The 17,382-nt window shown below is 52.1% G+C and overlaps 1 protein-coding gene across 2 annotated transcripts in view; it reads right to left on the reverse strand.

The window, feature by feature from the left end:
• Positions 1 to 17,382, reverse strand: part of FBN3 (fibrillin 3) — a 109,005-nt gene that overhangs the window by 36,413 nt on the left and 55,210 nt on the right. For both annotated transcript variants that reach the window (XM_025173021.2, XM_088147421.1), the window contains 18 exons: positions 16,087 to 16,362; positions 14,272 to 14,325; positions 13,141 to 13,266; positions 12,467 to 12,592; positions 11,872 to 11,991; positions 10,748 to 10,885; positions 10,592 to 10,642; positions 10,042 to 10,167; positions 9,183 to 9,410; positions 8,044 to 8,169; positions 6,639 to 6,767; positions 5,044 to 5,169; positions 4,398 to 4,523; positions 3,836 to 3,958; positions 2,915 to 3,040; positions 1,787 to 1,912; positions 1,371 to 1,493; positions 945 to 1,067 (listed from right to left, as the gene is read on the reverse strand). In XM_025173021.2, the coding sequence (XP_025028789.2) occupies positions 945 to 1,067; positions 1,371 to 1,493; positions 1,787 to 1,912; positions 2,915 to 3,040; positions 3,836 to 3,958; positions 4,398 to 4,523; positions 5,044 to 5,169; positions 6,639 to 6,767; positions 8,044 to 8,169; positions 9,183 to 9,410; positions 10,042 to 10,167; positions 10,592 to 10,642; positions 10,748 to 10,885; positions 11,872 to 11,991; positions 12,467 to 12,592; positions 13,141 to 13,266; positions 14,272 to 14,325; positions 16,087 to 16,362 (2,373 nt within the window). The remainder of the gene's footprint in view (positions 1 to 944; positions 1,068 to 1,370; positions 1,494 to 1,786; positions 1,913 to 2,914; positions 3,041 to 3,835; positions 3,959 to 4,397; positions 4,524 to 5,043; positions 5,170 to 6,638; positions 6,768 to 8,043; positions 8,170 to 9,182; positions 9,411 to 10,041; positions 10,168 to 10,591; positions 10,643 to 10,747; positions 10,886 to 11,871; positions 11,992 to 12,466; positions 12,593 to 13,140; positions 13,267 to 14,271; positions 14,326 to 16,086; positions 16,363 to 17,382) is intronic.

A 17,382-nucleotide genomic window follows, 5' to 3' on the forward strand; every position in this document is an offset into this window, starting at 1 on the left:
GACAATCATGCACAAAATTCCCCGCCAAAGCCCTTCGTGACCACCAAAACTCCGCTGAGCTTAGAAGGATTAAATCAGAGGGTTGCAACCTTTCTGGCCAGGCGGATTTCTTTGGAACTCTGAGAGTGCATCGTGGGCACCCTCACAAAATGGCTGTCATGGGGGGTAAGGCCAGTGCCCAAGCGCACACTTACCACAAGGCTTACGGATGGATCAAGAATGGGCCCCACTGCCCCTGTGAGCTCTCCAGGACCTTTGCTGCTCACCCCAGCTTTTTCTGGGCAGGTGGATCACTGGATCGTATCCTGCACCGTTTTTAATGCCTAGGAGGGTGGGCGGGAGGAGCATAGGCCTTCTGGGGACAAAAAGGATGCTGCATGCTGGTGAAAGGCTGAACCAAGAAAGCTAGGTTCTCCCCGAGTCTCACGCATCAGATTTGCTGAAGGGAGAAGGGGTTACGTTACCGAATCGTGCAGATGGGAAATGCATGTTTGAGTCCCGATTGATCAGTGAGTACTTTAAGGGAGGGCCTCCACGAAGCCCTTGATCCTCTTTCTAACCGTCCCTTGACTCGGGGGATGTTGCTATGCCCGTTCAGAAGAGGAAATTAAGGTCCACCTACAGGATCTTGTGTTTTCTTTTCCAGACTCAGAGAATTCCATGGCCCTAGTTTCCCACTCACAATAATGAGGAGGAGGATCAGGAACTTTAAAAAAGTTTTGAAAAGCGCCGAGAACCCAGTGGCCTCTGAAGAGCGGGCCTCCCGGCCTTTCCCCACCAGCTGCCCTCCGAACAGGCTGAACTTCAATAACCATCATTTGCAGCTGCTGGGCGGGAGTTGCCTCCTATTCGAGTTGTGCGGCTGGGGGAGGAAAGAGCTGGGGCCCTTCTCTTGGCACCCGTGGGCCTGTGCCCTCGCTGGACCAGCAGCTTTTCTTTCTTACCAGAACAAGAGTAGCCGTCACCATTGAAACCCTCCTGGCACGCGCAGCGGAAGGAGCCTGGTGTGTTTAGACAGTTGGCGTTCAAGTTGCAGCTGTGCGCCTCAGTGGCGCACTCGTCTAAATCTGGAAAGGAGCAAAGTGGGAAGGGGCTGAGGGAGAAAGTCTCACCCCACAGCCCCATGACCTGCACCACCCTACCCAGCCCCTCTGGCCCTGGACCCCCGGCTTGGTATTTTCATTTTGAGGGGTCTGGATGTGGCTGTCCAGACGCAGAGGCAAACCCCAGGGTGTGTGCTCATCCTCACCCTCGGAAAGCTAAGCAGGGCTTCCAAAACTCTTCCCCCTGAATGTGAGGCTGGGCTGAAAAACATCCCCCATCGAAACAGGCCAGATGGCTGCCCGCCTTCCCCGGCCCTGGGCACTCACCGTTGCACTTCAGCCCGTCTCCGAGCCAGCCCACGCGGCACTTGCACCTGAAGCTCCCCGGGATGTTGATGCACGAGGCGTGCACGTCACAGTTGTGAGCTCCAATTTCACACTCGTCAATGTCTACGGGACAGAATGGAAGGTGAGTGGGCGTTCTTTACGATGAAAAGCCTTACAGTCCATTTCAAAACAGCAACCGGGGGCTTCTGGCTGTCCGTTGTTGGAAGCCTGACGCCGAATTTGGAGCCAGGTCTGTCTCCCGGTTCTCTCGTCTTTCTATTTCTCACCAGCAAGTTCCTTCATGTTTCCTTAACTAACAAGGGTTCGTGGGCTTTCATACACCCCACTAGACTAGCAACCATCGATATGAGACAGTTGGGACAGCAAATGGCCAAGGGGCCCCCACTTTTACCTACCTGTGCACCCCGTGGTGCCCTTCTTGACAAAGTAGCCCAGCTGGCAATGGCAGATGAAAGAGCCTTTGGTATTCTCGCATTCCCCATGCAGGCAGATGTTGGGGTTCAGGTCACACTCGTTCACATCTGGGGGAGAAGATTGTGCTCAGAAACCTCTCCAACCTACAACACCTGTACAGCTTGGGATGGGGCAAGCTTAGAGACAGAACAGGCGCCCCAGGTTTGATCCAGGTGGGCTGGGAAACCCCCCCCCCCATCTAAACACTGGCAGAAATTTTGCAGGCCTTTTGCTCAACACGTTCTCACCCCCTTGGGTGAAAAAAAGATTTCCTGCCCAAATTTGCAGAGGAATTCCCACAGGTATGATTTCATTGCCTCATCGTCTCTCCGACAGCCCGCAGTTTCCCTGCCCCCCCATTCACATTCAGTCCCAAGGAAAGGCCGCTGGTGAGTCTGCAGGGGACAGTAAGAGGGGTCACAGAGAGCAACAAGAACTGCAGCTGCCCCCTCCTCCTTCATCTCCGCCTCCACTAACCAAGTCCACTCCAAATCCCCATCAAGAGAATTTAGGAAGAGATTCTCAAGCACCCCAGACGTGAGGTAGAAAAACAGAAGCTTCTTTGGCAGGGGAAAACAATGCTGAGAAACAGCAAGGCAAATCTGGTGCTGCCAGCCAGTCGACTCAGTAAAAAACAGTGTTCTCCAACCTTGGCAACTTTAAGATGTGTGGACTTCAACTCCCAGAATTCCCCAGCCAGCTATGATTCTGGGAGTTGAAGCCCACACATCTTAAAGTTGCCAAGGTTGGGGAACACTGCAGTAAAAGAACAGTTTTATTTATTTTATTTTATTTATTTGAATGTATTAGCCGCCCAACTCCAACAGACTCTGAGCAGCATACAAAACTGGAACTTTTCAAACCTTCTCCTTTTCTTTTCCAAGACCCATGAGGACTAGAACCTTGTGTTAGAGAGCAACCCATTGCTCAAGGGTAGAGCTCATTGCCAGAAATGTCTCCAGCTGTTATAAAAGAAGCAGGCTGCGGGCATCCCATTTCCACTCAGAGAAGTGTAGATAATATCGTGGGAGGGGGCTAGAAAAGGGCCGGCACGCCACCGATCGCCTTACCGATGCAGGTTTTCATGTCCAGGGAAGCCATAAATCCGTCAAAGCAGAGGCATCGGTATTCTCCTGGGATGTTGGTGCACTGGCCGCCATCGCAGATATCTGGGGTGTCCTCACATTCATCGATATCTGGATGGGGAAAGGTTGGGGGGGGAAGGGTTGTTCTTCTACTTTCCTATGGGGGGGATGTAATGTTCTCCCCACAAATACAAATGACTAGGCACTCGCATTGTTTCCTTGGGTCTTCCTAAACCACCTCCTTCTCTTGATTTCATTTGCACCCCATGCTTTCCCTCGGGGTGTTTCCCACAGGCTCGGCCCCCACAACAGCCCTGCAAGAGAGGTTGAGAGGTGGGGACTGGCTCAAGGTTAACCAGAGTGGGACTTGGTCTTGCTGGGTTAATTGCAATGGATCAGCTCGCTGCACTAACTAGCTTTCCCCTTCCTCCTTTTCCTTCTCCTCCTCCTCCTCTTCCTTCTTCTTCCCCTTCTCCTCCTCTTTCCCTTCCCTCCCTCCCTCCCTCTCTATGAAGTATAATAAGTGGGAGCTGGTACCCGAGTCGGGTTAGTTACTCCATTCCAGCTAGACCCTCCACTGAACATCTGTAGGTCTTCTGGGGCTAGTGATTTTATGGGACATACAGATCCCTCAGGGAGCTTCTATGGCTGAGGGTGGATTAGAACCCGGGTCTCTCCACTGCTACTCACCACTGAACCACCCTGGCTGCTGTGCTGAGAGGGAGAGACCCCCGCTAAGGCCCCCCGAGAGCTTCCATGGCTAAGAGTGGGCTAGAGCCCGGTCTCCTTGCTCTTAACCCAACACCTTGCTTCCGCACGGGCCCACCCTGGCCTTGCTAACGCGACTCTTAAAGGAAGGCGAATGGATGCCGGACGCTTTTCTGGGAAGCCAGCGCAGCTCCTCACCCATGCACGACCGCTTGTCGGGCATCAGCGCGTAGCCTTCCCCGCAGCTGCACTCGTAGCTGCCCTCGGCGTTGGCACAGTGCGTGTCGCAGCCGCCATTCATGATGGTGCACTCATCTATATCTGTGGGGGAGACGACCAGGAGACACACTCAAAATCTGGGGAGGCCGCAAGGTAATCCAGGAGGGGGCAGGGGTCTCAGGGATATAATGACCCCCTCCCCCCACAAATACAATAGGGAACCAGAAGAGAAACGTGCCACGAAGATCCAGATCCAGCCAGCCATGCCACTGAGTTTTTCCTTCCCTTCCCAACTCCAGGTAAATTCTGGGACCCCGAATCTGCTCTGTCCTCACGGGCTTTCCTTGGTAACTCTTTCCCCCCTCAAAAGACTGATGTTCTTCCAGCCCAGCTGATGTCGGCCTCTTATGCTCTGCTTGGAGCCCGCAAACCCATCCTCAGCAGTGGACTTTGGAAAGCGAGGGAAAGTGACCACAGGCCCCCCCTTCTCCAGACCGCGTGTCCTGGATCTTCGGAAAAGGATGGGAAGCAGGACGCTCACCGACGCAGCCCTGCCGGTCTGGGGTGGCTTGGTACCCAGAGTCACACGTGCACTGGTAGGTCCCAATGACGTTGATGCAGCGCCCGTTCCGGCACAAGCTGTCGCTAAGGGAGCACTCGTTGATATCTGCGAAAGCAGAGGTTGAAGAGATGGTCTCTTCCTGCCGGTGGACAGGCTGAGGCGGCAGTCCCCCTTGGCCACAGCCACGGGGCCAGGGTCAGAGGGCTGCACCCCTCAGTGTGCAAAGTCCAGGGCAATGAGCCGGCTCTCCCTCTTCTCCTCCGCACCAGCCTGGGCACAGCGAAGGAGATGCTGAAAAGCAACTGGGCGCTGATGCAAGTGGATCATTCTGAGAAGCTGAATGGGATCATCTACTAGATCAGGCTCTCGGCCCCTCTGGTCCAGCCTTCCGTGTCCCACCATGGCTGACCAGAGGCATCCGGGAGGCTCCCAGCCCAGCCCAGGCGGGCGGGCCAGATCCCTCCGCTGCTGCTGCTGCAGCCCCCTGGCCAACGGGATTCAAGGGAAGCCCCTGGGATCCCAGAGGTGGCAAACAGCCCTCGGGAGCAGGGCCCCCCAGATAGTCCCCGTCTTCTGTTGAATGTTTCCCACTCCCCATTTTAACTATCTCAGAAGGACCACCTACCTACACAGGCATTGCCCTCTGCAGCCAGCTCGTGCCCTGGAGGGCAGAGGCACTCAAAGCTGCCCTCGGTGTTGACGCAGACCCCTCCCCGGCACAGGAGTGGGTCTCGCTCACATTCATCGACATCTGGAAGATAAAAAGTCCAGCTGATTGGTGAAACCAGCTGAAGAGTTGTGTCTCCTACTAAATACATCCATTCAACCTGCTCGTTGTAAAAGTCCAGTTAGGAGGCCGAGAGATTTCCAAGGTAAGTTTATCTTAACTTGCTATCAAACAGTAAACGAATATCCTTAACAGTTTACCCAGATTCTTGGCTCTCTCAAGATGCTACAAATGGGCCCGGTCAGTTCTGGGTCAGATGCTCGGGTTGGAAGAATGGCTTCATTTGACACACATGCCTTCTGTGCCCAGCTTCAAGAAACGGACAATGCCTCAAAAATAGGAGCTTGTAATGTGGAACTGGAGGAGCTCTTGCCCCTCCCTGATAAAACAAATTCCCCCAATCCCCTAAAATTGTTAAACCTCATGACACAAATTGGCAAAAAGACTGGACTGAGGCTGGAACCATTAGCACATTTCAGTCTCTCAGAAATTGTATTTGGGAAGCTAAAACACCGTATGAATCCAAGCCTGATCTGTCCCCCTCCTCTTTACGGGCATGTCCTTCGGAGAGGCCAGCCTGCTGCATGTTCCCTTTGGCGACCATCCTTTGGGAATCGGCTTCTGCTCCAAGGCTCTCCCAGTCCAACCTGTTAGTGGGAGTGGATTCATTTACACCTAACTGAATAAAATTAGGACTCATGATGCGCTGGGCCAGCAGCTCTCTGGAGGAGGCTCTGATGCTGGGGAAGGTGGAGGGAAAGAGGAGAAGAGGACGACCGGCAGCCAGGGGGTGGGCTCCGTGACAGGGGTGATGGGGGCACCCTCGGAAGGTCTGAAAGACCAGGATGGGGGGAGATCCTCATGGAGAAAATCCATCTGTGGTCACTAGGGGTCGAAAACAACTTGACAGCACATCATCAATCAAACTGAACAAGAGCCCAAACCTGCACGTAGCTATTAAAATTCAGTGCTGTGTATTGTCTGGATCGCCTGCTTAGCACGCGCATAAGAATGACACAGCAGCCCACCATTTGGAAGAGGTCAATGCACTTTCCAACACCGCAGAAAAGAGACTCAACAGAGCGTGCGAACTATTGCACAACATCCTTAATTTCCCACGCTAGCAGCCTAATCTTAGGATCATCCAGCAGAGACTACAGCTCTCCACAGAAAGGGAAATGAGAAGCTGGATATTCAAACTGGTTCCTGAGAAGGTTGAGGAGCAAGAAACACGACTGCCGACAAACACTGGATAATGGAGGAAGCCAAAAAATACCAAAAGGGGGAAAAAGATAATGAAAAGAAGTCAGTATGTGCTTCACCGAGTATAGCAAGATCGCTCCTTCACTCACGTCGTTTGCTGGGCCAGAACACCTTGGGGCGAGCTTATGGAAATCCTTGTTTTTTCCAAATCCAGGTTTTCCCAGAAAAACAAACAGAAGCCAAGCAAGCATATTTGCAGCCCCCTATCTGCTCGCCATTTCCCCCCTTACCCATGCAGTTCTTCATCATCATAAAGCCGCTCTCATAGCCTTCGAAGCATTCGCACTCGAAACCGCCGGGCGTGTTGACGCAGGCGCCGTGGCCACACAGGTCTGGCGAGATCCGGCACTCGTCTATATCTGTGATGGGGTTGGGTTGGGGGAGAGGAAGAGGGTTAAGCCATGGTCCTGCATGGTCTTTTCTGGGAGAAAACGAGGGATCTCCAATGGATGGTGCTGCTGGAGAACATCTCCGATTGTGGTGCGGAGGCCACACAACCTGGCAGCCGAGGTGGCAGCGGTCACGTTGGAAGGCATCAACCTGCCTTCCTTGGTGAAAGGTCTGGAGCATCTCCTGTTGACGGCCACCACAGCAGCCGTGGTCCTGATCCAAGTTATCCAGGCCCTGGCAGATGTGCAGAGCCACACACTAGAACTGGTCTTTGTCACAGAGCAGATGTGACAGGATCTGAAAGGGGGAGGCACTGAACGTCGCCCCTTCTCCTGGACAGACCCTCGCAGATTGTTCTGATTAGATGAGTCTCCCCAGATGCCCGAGGGAGCCTGTGGGTTTTCAGAGGGCCCTTGGGGAGTTTTCCTCGGCTGAGATTCGGGTCGCCCACTGGAATATAGGGAAGTCCGCCATCAAATAGGACTGAAGACCCATCGTAAGGACAGATTGGACTTGTTTACCAAATGCCAGGAGAGTTGAGGGCAGTGTTGAGGGCATGGCTGGCTGGGGAATTCTGGGAGTTGAAGTCCACACAGGTTAAAGTTCCCAAGGTTGAGAAACACTGCTATAGACGTTTGTTCTCATTTGCTCTTCCCCTTTTTCTACCCCTATTAGTGAGTGGGCGACAAGCCGAGATTATAAGGTTTTAGTGCTTTACAAATCTGGTTTTCTTGCTCTGCACTTCCCAGCCCAAAGTATGGGTTTCGGAGTCTGCACTTTCTTGCACTTTCCCGAATTGAGTAACGCAGCTTTTAGTTCAAGAAAAGACAAGGAGATGCCGAAGTGGCTATAAAATGTGCATTTTATCAGGAAAAAACCCACGTGGAAAATCTATACTCGGAAAGAAAATACACTTGGAGGTGGGTGCTGAGTTGAGGAAATGCGTCTTTTAAAAAAATAAATGGATTTATTTAAATCCAGCTTTTTGCAAGCAGGATGGTTGAAAGAAAAACTGGCAGGCTGGAGACAGGAAAACTCAAGCTTCTGAACCGATTTGGGCGAAACAGACTTGGACTCACCACCTTTCTCTTGCACCTAGAAAGGTTCGGCCCTGGCTGGGGTCAGAACAAAGCCAGCTTTCAAATAAAGAAATAAATTTCAGCGGAGAAGCAAGTAGCAGGGTTTTCTGGGTGGGAATCGGCGGAGATTAGTGGAGTGGGGAGGGGCTTCTACACCGTGGCTCACCTGTGCAGTTCCTCTCCTCGGCGTCCAGAGCGAAGCCACTGCCACAGAGACAGCGGAAGCTCCCGATCGTATTGCGACAAGTGCCGTGGGTACAAAGACCAGAGAACATCTTGCATTCGTTCACATCTGGGGAAGGCAGAAAGAAGAGGGCTCAGTGTCACCTCCCTAGGGTGCCAAAGCCCGCCATTCCTTGAGGAGCCCACCGCGTGGTGAGAAGAGCAATCCGTTCACCCTGTTGGAACCAAGATCGCATTATTCCTCAGCCACGGAACAGCCTGTTCCTTTCTGAATCCATTTATGAACCTTACCAGACAGAAAAGAGTCACGTCCCCCCAGATCGTTTGGAGGAATTTGCCGTTGGCCAACGGTCAGCAACAATGGGAATGGTTTGCTGCTGACCTAGCAGAGGCAGTTTCAAGAGTCCTATAAGGAAGCCAGTTGCCCAGAGGGCGGGCTCCCTGAGCAAGCAAGCAGGGAGAGCAAACCGGGGAGTTTTGCCGTGGGAAAGTGTGGGGAAGACTCCAATCCACACCAAACTGCAAGGGGAGGATGGGAAGCTTTGTGGTGATTGTTTTTTTGCAAGGCAGCTGCAATCCTGCCTGAAAAGAACTCAGACTACACCTGCTGGAAATGCAAGCTTCTGCCCTTATTGGAGGAGGAGATGAAAGTGCTTGAGGAGAGTGTCTGTACTGGAACAGACCACAGAAGATGAGAAGTTCCTGGACAGAACAGCTAAAGCTGCTTAGGAGGGGCAGAGAAGGAACTCAGTGCCAGAGAACTGCCATCCTCTTTCCCAGGCTCTAAGAAGCCCGTTACACTTGCTTCTTGTTGCATCATACACTCTACCTAACATTCGCTGCAAATCATTCAGGTTCCCAGCCAACAGCACAGGATTGCCAGTGTACAAAGTGAGTCTGCTTCCCCAACCGACACACTTCTACTGCCCCCCCCAAGCATTCCTTATACATTCATGCCTTGCGCCTTATGGTTTAAGGGAGCATCCCAAATCTTTGCTGTCCTCCCTGCTTGAGGCTGACCCCTTTGCTAACCCTTCCCCTGATTCTCGGGCCTCCTTGACTTCCACCCTATTCCCCACTTGTGCCCATCGGCAACCACCCTTCAGCACACCCTCCTCACACCTTTGTAAAAAGGCCGGCCAGATAAGACGTCTCCCCTGTTGGCAAACCCGGGTCCCCGCGGACAGATGGCTTTGTATTCGGCCGAGCCGGGCTTGGGGCACTCCTCGCAGTCCTTTCCCCAGGCCGAGCCAACAGAGCAGCAGCAGAGATCGATGCGGTATTTCCCTGGCAGGGCCATGGTGCACTCATCCTCGGCCCATCTCATGTAACACTGCTCCAGCCGCACATCTGGCCATGGGAGAAACGAGAATGAAACAAGAAGTCAGAAGGCCAGGGGCGAGGGGTGCCTTAAGGGAAAAGCAGAGAGCAGGGAATTCCACTTTCCTGCCCGAAATCCAGCAGGGATTTATGTAGGTTGATTTGCTCCCCGTGGCAAGCTGGGGAGGGCAGCTGTGTCCTCACTCCCCAGCTTAGGGTTCTTGAGAAGAGCCAGCGTGGTGCGGCGGGTTTTGGCTGGCAAGGCCACTCAGGCCCAGAACTCAGGGACTGGCATTGGCTAGCCACACACTTCCAGTCTGACCTCCCTCACAGGGTCGTTGCAGGGATCAAATGAATGGGGATACCTCCCCACTCACTGCCTGCCCCAAGGAAAGCTGAGATATCAAATGCACATCATGTGTGTGCCAGGGACTGACAATATTTGCAATTCGGCCTCATCTCCAGCTTGCGATTGGAGACCCCCGAAGCCCTGATGGTGTTACCTAGTCGGGTAATGAAATGTCTGCAAGCAAATCACCAAGCTCAGAGAGCACCAAGGACGTCACGATTCTCTTCTATTGAGACCCCCGGAGGCCAGAATTTCAGCCCCCTCCAAGAGGGGAAGAAGGGGGCCATATGGGGCATCTCGCTTGGTCCTCACCCACGCAGGTCCGGCCAGAGCCATCCAGGGTCAAGCCTTCTGGGCATTCGCATCGAAAGGACCCTGCCGTGTTCACGCAATGGCCATTGGGGCAGACGCCCGGGAAGACATCACACTCGTTCACATCTGGTGGGGCAGAGAGAAAGACCAGTAGGGGCACGAAGGGTCCTGTGGGGGCAGTGACTGGGGCAGCCATGCAGGACCTCCCCGTTGGTGTTCCCAACAGGCGCCATCCAGACCTTTGAGAAATTTCCCATCTGAGCCCGGCTGAGTAGAGGTCCCCTTAACACCTGAGTCGACCAACTTGGTTGTGAAGTTCTCTGGCGGTTCACCAGTTGTGAAGCAGCTTTCTGCCCTGCTCCACCCCAGCGGGTTGTCTCTGAGAATCCGCACAACCTTCCTCCCCCGTCTCTCTCAGAGACAACCTGCTGGGGTGGAGTGGGGCAGAAAGCTGCTTCTCGCTCCAGTTCTTCTTCCTCAGAGGTTGGGGTGATCCGCAGCCAACTCCTCAAGAACAAGGCAGGGCTCACCAACCAGAAATGGCAGCTACCTTCACAAGAGACGCCCTTCCTCCTGGCGTAGCCTCGCGGACAGGCGGCATCTGGGGCAGAAGAGAGAAAAGGGGGTGAGCCTTGTGGCAGGGTGGCTTGTTTGGAGACCCAAAGGGCATGGGGAGGGCATCCCGTGGACCAGAGTCTCACTTTACCGATCTCACAGCGTTCACAGGGGCTGCCCCAGGCAGCCCCCAGCGTGGCACAGCATTCTGACTTCAGAGTAGCCCCATTGATGTTGACTTCACAGCGCCCTTCCTGGATGTTCAGCCAACAGGTCCCCTTCATGCTGTCTGGGGGTGGGGGAAGCAGAAAGAAGCAGAAAGACAGGTCGGAAGGGGGTCTGCAGCAAAGTGACCTCACTGCACATGCTCCAGTGTGACAAAAGCACAACTTGGTCCCCACTTGCTGGCGAAAAACAGTCCAACCAGCCCAATCATATTTTTTTCTGCTGGTAATTGCCAATTACTGGTTGACAGCAGACCAGCTGCAGCCTGCTGACGCGGCCCTGTTTTGGGCTGGCAAGTGGTAAACTCTATTTTTAGTTTTTCACTGCCCTCTGCTTGAATGTTCAATTTTTGTTTTTTCTGGGAATCCAGCCAGGCCACTGGCTATAATGCCAACGCCCCTGTGTGGGGTTGTTCATGACCATGGGGCTGGCTGGCTGAGTGGAGGCCAGCCACTCTGGTAGAGGTAACCCACTTCACGGGATGGTCGTAGGGGGGATCAACACAAGCTGGGGCTTCTTAAAGGTGCTATAACACAATTCCCAGAGTTGGGAATTGGGGAAGTCACCATCCCACACTTACGGATACCAGGTTAAACAACCAGCACCCAGGAAGGGAGTTTGCCAGCCCTGACAAGACAGAAGGAATTGGAATCCCAGAATTGTGGAGTCGGAAGGGACTCGGAGGATCACCTAGTCTAGCCCCCTCCAATGTGTAGGAAAACCAACCCAACCACCCAAGGGAGGGGGATGTCTGGCCTCTTCTTAAGAGCCCCCAGGGATGGAGAACCCCCAGTCTCCACAGGGGAGGCTCTTCCACTGTTGGACAGATCCTACCATTAGGAAGTTTTTCCTTATATTTAACTATGAACCTAGCTGGTAGGTCACCCCCTCCCTCCCTCCCCTTCCTTATGTTTAAAAGAAAGGGCCCTTTAGAGGCCCCTTCAGCCACATGGCATCTGCCAGGTCCACCTTAGCCTGTTGAGGGGTGACCACTCCCCGGCACCCTCCTCTGCACCTCCCCCCCAGATTCCAGGACCGCCAGGGCCTTACCAACACAGATGGTGCCGCTGGAATCCAGTTTGCTTCCGGGGGAGCACTCACACGCAAAGGACCCAGCATTGTTCCTGCAGACCCCGTTGACGCAGGGGTTGGACGTGCACTCATTGATATCTAGGAAAGAGAAGGAATGCGGTATAACCTACAGGCGGGGAACGTCAGGAGGCGTTTGTGCCGTACGTCTGAGGGTCTGCTCTGTGCTTTCTTTCAGGCGAGGGCATGTTGTGGTTGTGTCTATCGAAAAAGTCAAGAGGGTGGCCAGAGCTGTCTGATCCAAGCCCCACACTGCAACGCATGTGAAAGAGATGTGGGGCTTTAAGGGCACAGTTGCAGCCAACACCTTGGCTTTTTTATCCGCCCCACCCTCTGGGCACTCCTGCTTTCGGGGAAGGAATTCAAAGCTGGAGAGCTTGTGAGGATCTGTCCCAGGTCCTGCTTCACGGCCGCATGCTGCTTGGGATCCACCAGGTTCAGCCACGCGCCTTCACTGCCCTGGCTTCTAGACTCCTGCCTCGATGCTTGGGGTCTCGCAATGGACCCGCTCCCAGAGCGAGGGAAATCAAAGGAGACTCCAGGAGAAAACGGTTACCTTCACACGTGTCCGTCTCGGTCCGGAAGACGAACCCCTTGGGGCAGCTGCAGCCGTAGCTCCCAGGCGTGTTGCGGCACAAGCCATTGTCGCACAACAGGCGATTGATGGCGCACTCGTCAACGTCTGGAGAGAGAAGTAAGACAGCGCCTGACCAACGGGGCTGGCAGGTGCTTGGAGCAGCGGCTTCTTCCCTCTGTCCTCTTGGGATTCCTTTTCAGCCGTCAGGTCTAGCCACTTTAGAAAAAGCAAGGGAGCCTAACAGGCTAGGCTAGGCTTAAACGCACCATGGGGTTTAATTCTGACCTTCCTCTCTTCCAGCCTTCCTACCCTTCCTGTTGACAGTTACATGGAGAACCCTAGTTTCTCAGGGCAGAGATGTCCGTTCTGTCAACAACCAACGGTCACTCGCCTTCAAGGCCAAGGCTTGGAAAGGCTGAGTGACTCTTGGTTGTGGACAGAACGGACATCTCTGGCCTGAGAAACTAGGGTTCTCTGCTCAACTCCCACACAAGTATAGAGCTAATTCTGGCCCCTCTTTGGTGAGAAAGACCAGGTAATCAGCTACAGGTGTTCCTTCCGCAGCAAGAAAGCACCCATTGCCCCATTCTGCTTCTGGCTCTTTGCCTCACCCACCTGAGTTTTCGGCCACCCGCCGGCATCGCCTTACTCACCCACACAGCTCTTCCCTGTGGGGTCCGACTCATAGCCCAGATTGCAGATGCAGCGATAGCTTCCCCGAAGATTTTCACACATGCCGTTGGGGCAGATGTCAGGGTTCAAGGCGCACTCGTTGATATCTACCCAGGAGAATTGGAATCTGGATCGTCTGCTAGCCCCTGCCCTCAACCCGCCCCCTATCCTTTCCCACAATTCCAGAAAGGCTGTTGTTAAACAGCAACAGGCAGGAGGGTCTGTATTTGGGGCCCAAAAATCAAGATTTCTTTCTTTCTTTAGACAATGTATATCGCCACCCATCTCACAAGAGTGACCCTGGGTGGCATGCCAGGATTAAAAACAACAAGTTAACAAACCACAAACCCAACTCAGAAAAGACAACATTAACCAGCCGAGCTCGCCTAAACATCTGGCCCAAACTCAATGGCTTTGACTGCACAGTTGCGTCACCATTTTGACTTTTTTGACCCCCTTATGGACCCCCTGGCTCCTGATCATGCAGGGCTTGAGCCAGGCTGGCCTGGTTGGGGATTCTGGGAGTTTTAATCCCAATCTACAACTTGGAGCAACCTGATAGGTGGAAGATAGAAAGAAGCTGAACAAGGTTTCCTTTTGCCATTGGGCTAATTATTCTCTTCAGTGGCTGTTTTTGCCACTGACTTATTTTATTAAAAAAAAAAGACTCATTTTAATTTGAATTCCCCTGGAAACACTAATGCCAAAGATTGAGGGACAGAAATCTAATAACTAAATATATTCCAACTTTCCTGAGAGAACACAGAATCCTACTAGAAATCAAAAACAGAGATGGAAGGAACATGGGGACTGCAGAAATGAAGGCAAAAAAAGACTTAGGGTTAGAACAGGAGGAGGATTAGAATCCTGGAGTTGGAAGGGGCTCTTGAGGTCATCCAGTCTAACCCCTGCACAGGGTGAGATCCATATTAAAGCATTCCTGAAAGCCAGTTGTTCGGCTTCCATTTGAACACTCTAAGGAAGGGGAGCTTGGCACTTCCCTGGGTTATGGGCTCCACTCTTAAACTGTCCTTACTAACAGAAAAGGTGATTCCCCCCCAACATTCAGTCAGAATCTGCCTGAAAGCTCACAACGAGCATCGAAAACTTGCCTCGTCCGTCAGCGGTGATGCCTATTCCGCTACTGCACAACGCCTGGAATTCAGCTGGGGAGAAAGCAAACATTCGTCACTTGGGAATGCAGCGTCGAGGTGACTTGCACCTCTGAACACATTCACGTCACAGATGAAACACCTGCCTTGCCTCGCAAATGTAACACACGGCACACACCCTCAGCAGAAGGGTTTTTTTAAGCGAGAAGCATGCTAAACTACTTTCCTAAATAATGGAAAAGAGGTGTGTACAAACTACGATAGATGTGGCAGTAAAGTTGACCCAGTGTATTTTTCATGCTGGGGAAACTTAGAAAATAAAATATGTGGACTGAAATTTGCCAGTCTGTTTAAGGTCAGAGAAGGGCTATTTATGGTCATTTTTCCAGTTGCCAGATCTCTTGGTGTGTCCTTTTTAACACGGCTCCAGATGGTCTCATCAGGACTAGCTCTCCCCAAGGTTTTTTCCCTACCCAGCACTTCCTGGAATGACTTCGGGGTGCAGCAGGATCACATGGTCATTCCAGGAAAGGCTTCAAAGAAAAAACCCTCATTCCTGACTTCCAAAGAGAGTTTATTTTTTCTCCTAGGAAAGGACCAATGTCATCAGTCTTTCTCATGGTAAAACTCCTTTTCCCCAGCCAAATGCAACCTGGCTTCTCACATTCAGGAAAAAAGTGTTCCCTTGCATGCTGCTCTCCACTGACACTCACCCCCCAAATTGGACATTAGGAGGGCAAGACACGTTTACGTGTATGAATTACCAGCCAATCAATGGGAGTGCTTTGTGAGCAACACAGAAACTGCCAGGGAATCAGTCCTCCCAGCTGACGTCTCTTCCCCCTCTCCAAAGAATTAAGAAAATAAATCTGTCTGGTTCTCTATCATGAGTTGGCTTCCACCACTTCCAGTGAGGGCAGCAGAAAAACAGGAGCTGAGAGGCTGGTGAACCATGACTCTCCTCCAAGGAGACAGGAATCATTCCAGCGTGTGCTGCGAGGCAGCCAAAAAAGCTCCAGTCTAATGCTTGATCCAGCTGATGGAGTCCAGGAGAAGACTGGAACTTCTCACTTCTGCAATTGAGTTCTATAGGGATGCCTTGCCCTGCTTTAGCCAGGTGCCCGGTATGCCCATCTGGGCATGGGCAACAGCAGCCCTGTTAGTTTCCCTATACATTTGTGAAAGACTTCAGGAACATCGCCTAAAAAAGGACAGGCTTTCCAGCTGATTTTGATATTTTGATCACCTAAAGGGATGTGTACAAAGAAAGGACTGAAACAGATAAATAGTATCCCAAATGATCTGGTAAGAATGAATTAAAAAACAGCAATAACAATGCTCTGCTTCTGAGAGATTCACCATATATCTTCAAAAGTGTGCCTGCATCTATTGCATAATTATATACATTCAAGAAAATGTACTGTATATGGATCTTGCATATCTCCATCAAGGTCGTTTCCTTACTGTTTACTCATCATCAGAAAAGCAAGTCCTACAGTCGCTTGGCTGAGCAGGAAAATACTTCTGCTGGATACTCCACTCTGCTGTCACCCTGTCTCTTCCTCCTCATTCATCGTTATCATCGCACATTTACTGGGCCTCGGGCTGTGCTTTACAGATACCCACCCCAAAACGTTTAGCACATTCTGCGGGTTCTTCAGTGCTTCCTTACTCTCCTGTGCACTGAGACTTTTGGCTGCTTGGAAGTCCAGAGAATGTGGAACTCCTTAACTCAGATGTCTTTGGACAGGAAACAAAATCTGAGGACCGTGTGCTTCGGGCTGTCCTGTGATCCCTTCTCCAAAGTATACTCACCAGAGTTCTTGGCAGGGCAAGGCTGGCATGGCTCTCCAAATCCATGGTCTGGATTGGCACAGCAGCACTCGGATTTGGTGACGGCTCCAGGGAAGGGACGGGCGCAGGTGCCCTTCTTGATGCCCCCGTAACAGGTGCTGCGAACATGAGTATCCACGCAGACCCGCCCGTCCACGCCAATGGCCAGCCCTCCCAGGCACTCACATCGGAACGAGCCCTCTGTGTTGATACACCAGCCGTTCATACAAATCCCAGGAGTCTCGCACTCGTCAATGTCTGCAGGTGGAAAGAGAGTGGCAGTCAAGCAAGCTTTTTTCCCTTCCTTAGTTAGAGGAAAAAGGAGGTTGGAGTGTGGAACTGACCTCCCAAGCACGATGCCTAAAATGCATGTTTTAGAACACTGTTTTGGAAGCAACATAGGAACAGTTGTAATTCCTTTGTGGCAAATAAACCATTAAAGTAGTCATAATAAGCACAAATATGCCCAGCATAATTAACCAAAATTATTTATAAGCAAGAACTGTTCTCCAACTCCCAAGGAAGGCTGCTCCACTGCCAAAGATTAATTATATTAATTAAATAAATAACTTGGATATAGGATAACCTATCTTGGAATATCAGTGTGAGCGGGAAGGAGGGATCATGCCTACGGTTGCTCCAACATGGGGGTCCCACAGAGCTGGATCCTCTCCTCCGCACTATTTATTGTCCACATGAAGTGGCTTCTGGAGGAAATCCATCAGCTTGGAGTCAGGTATCATCAGAACACCGATGATACTGGTTGTACATGGCTACTCCAGACCTGACTGGGAAAGCTGTTGAAGACCTGACTTGGTCCCTGGAGGTTACAAAGGTCTAGATGGGTCAAAACAAGTTAGGTCAGTGCTGGATGAACTACCATTTCTAGTGATCAAATTGGTTGATTCATTCTGGTTGTCATTCTGACTCTGGATGGGATCACATTAGAGGAGCAGACCCACAATTTGCAGATTCCCTGGACTTGGGACTCCAGGAAACAGAGGTTGTAGCCAGAGGGTCTGTTGCCCACTTTGACTGGTGGGCCTGACATCAATGGCTTGTGCCCCATCACCTGGTGTTAAGTCCTGCAACACACTCTAGATGGGGTCCCTTGGAAGATGACTCCAGAGAGTCAACAGGTACAAAATGCATCAGCCCATTCACCAACTGTGGGGAGCAAAGGGAGTCATGTAGCCCCAAGTGGTAGTCGAACCATTCAGCCCAACCCAAGCACCCTCTGAGAGGGGATCTGCTGAGGGTTTGCACCTCATCTTAAGC

This window comes from Python bivittatus, unplaced genomic scaffold, assembly GCF_059951505.1.
Source record: "Python bivittatus isolate LINGU-HERP-01145 unplaced genomic scaffold, Pbiv_v1 ctg000500_np1212, whole genome shotgun sequence".
In the NCBI taxonomy this organism is placed as follows: domain Eukaryota; kingdom Metazoa; phylum Chordata; class Lepidosauria; order Squamata; family Pythonidae; genus Python; species Python bivittatus.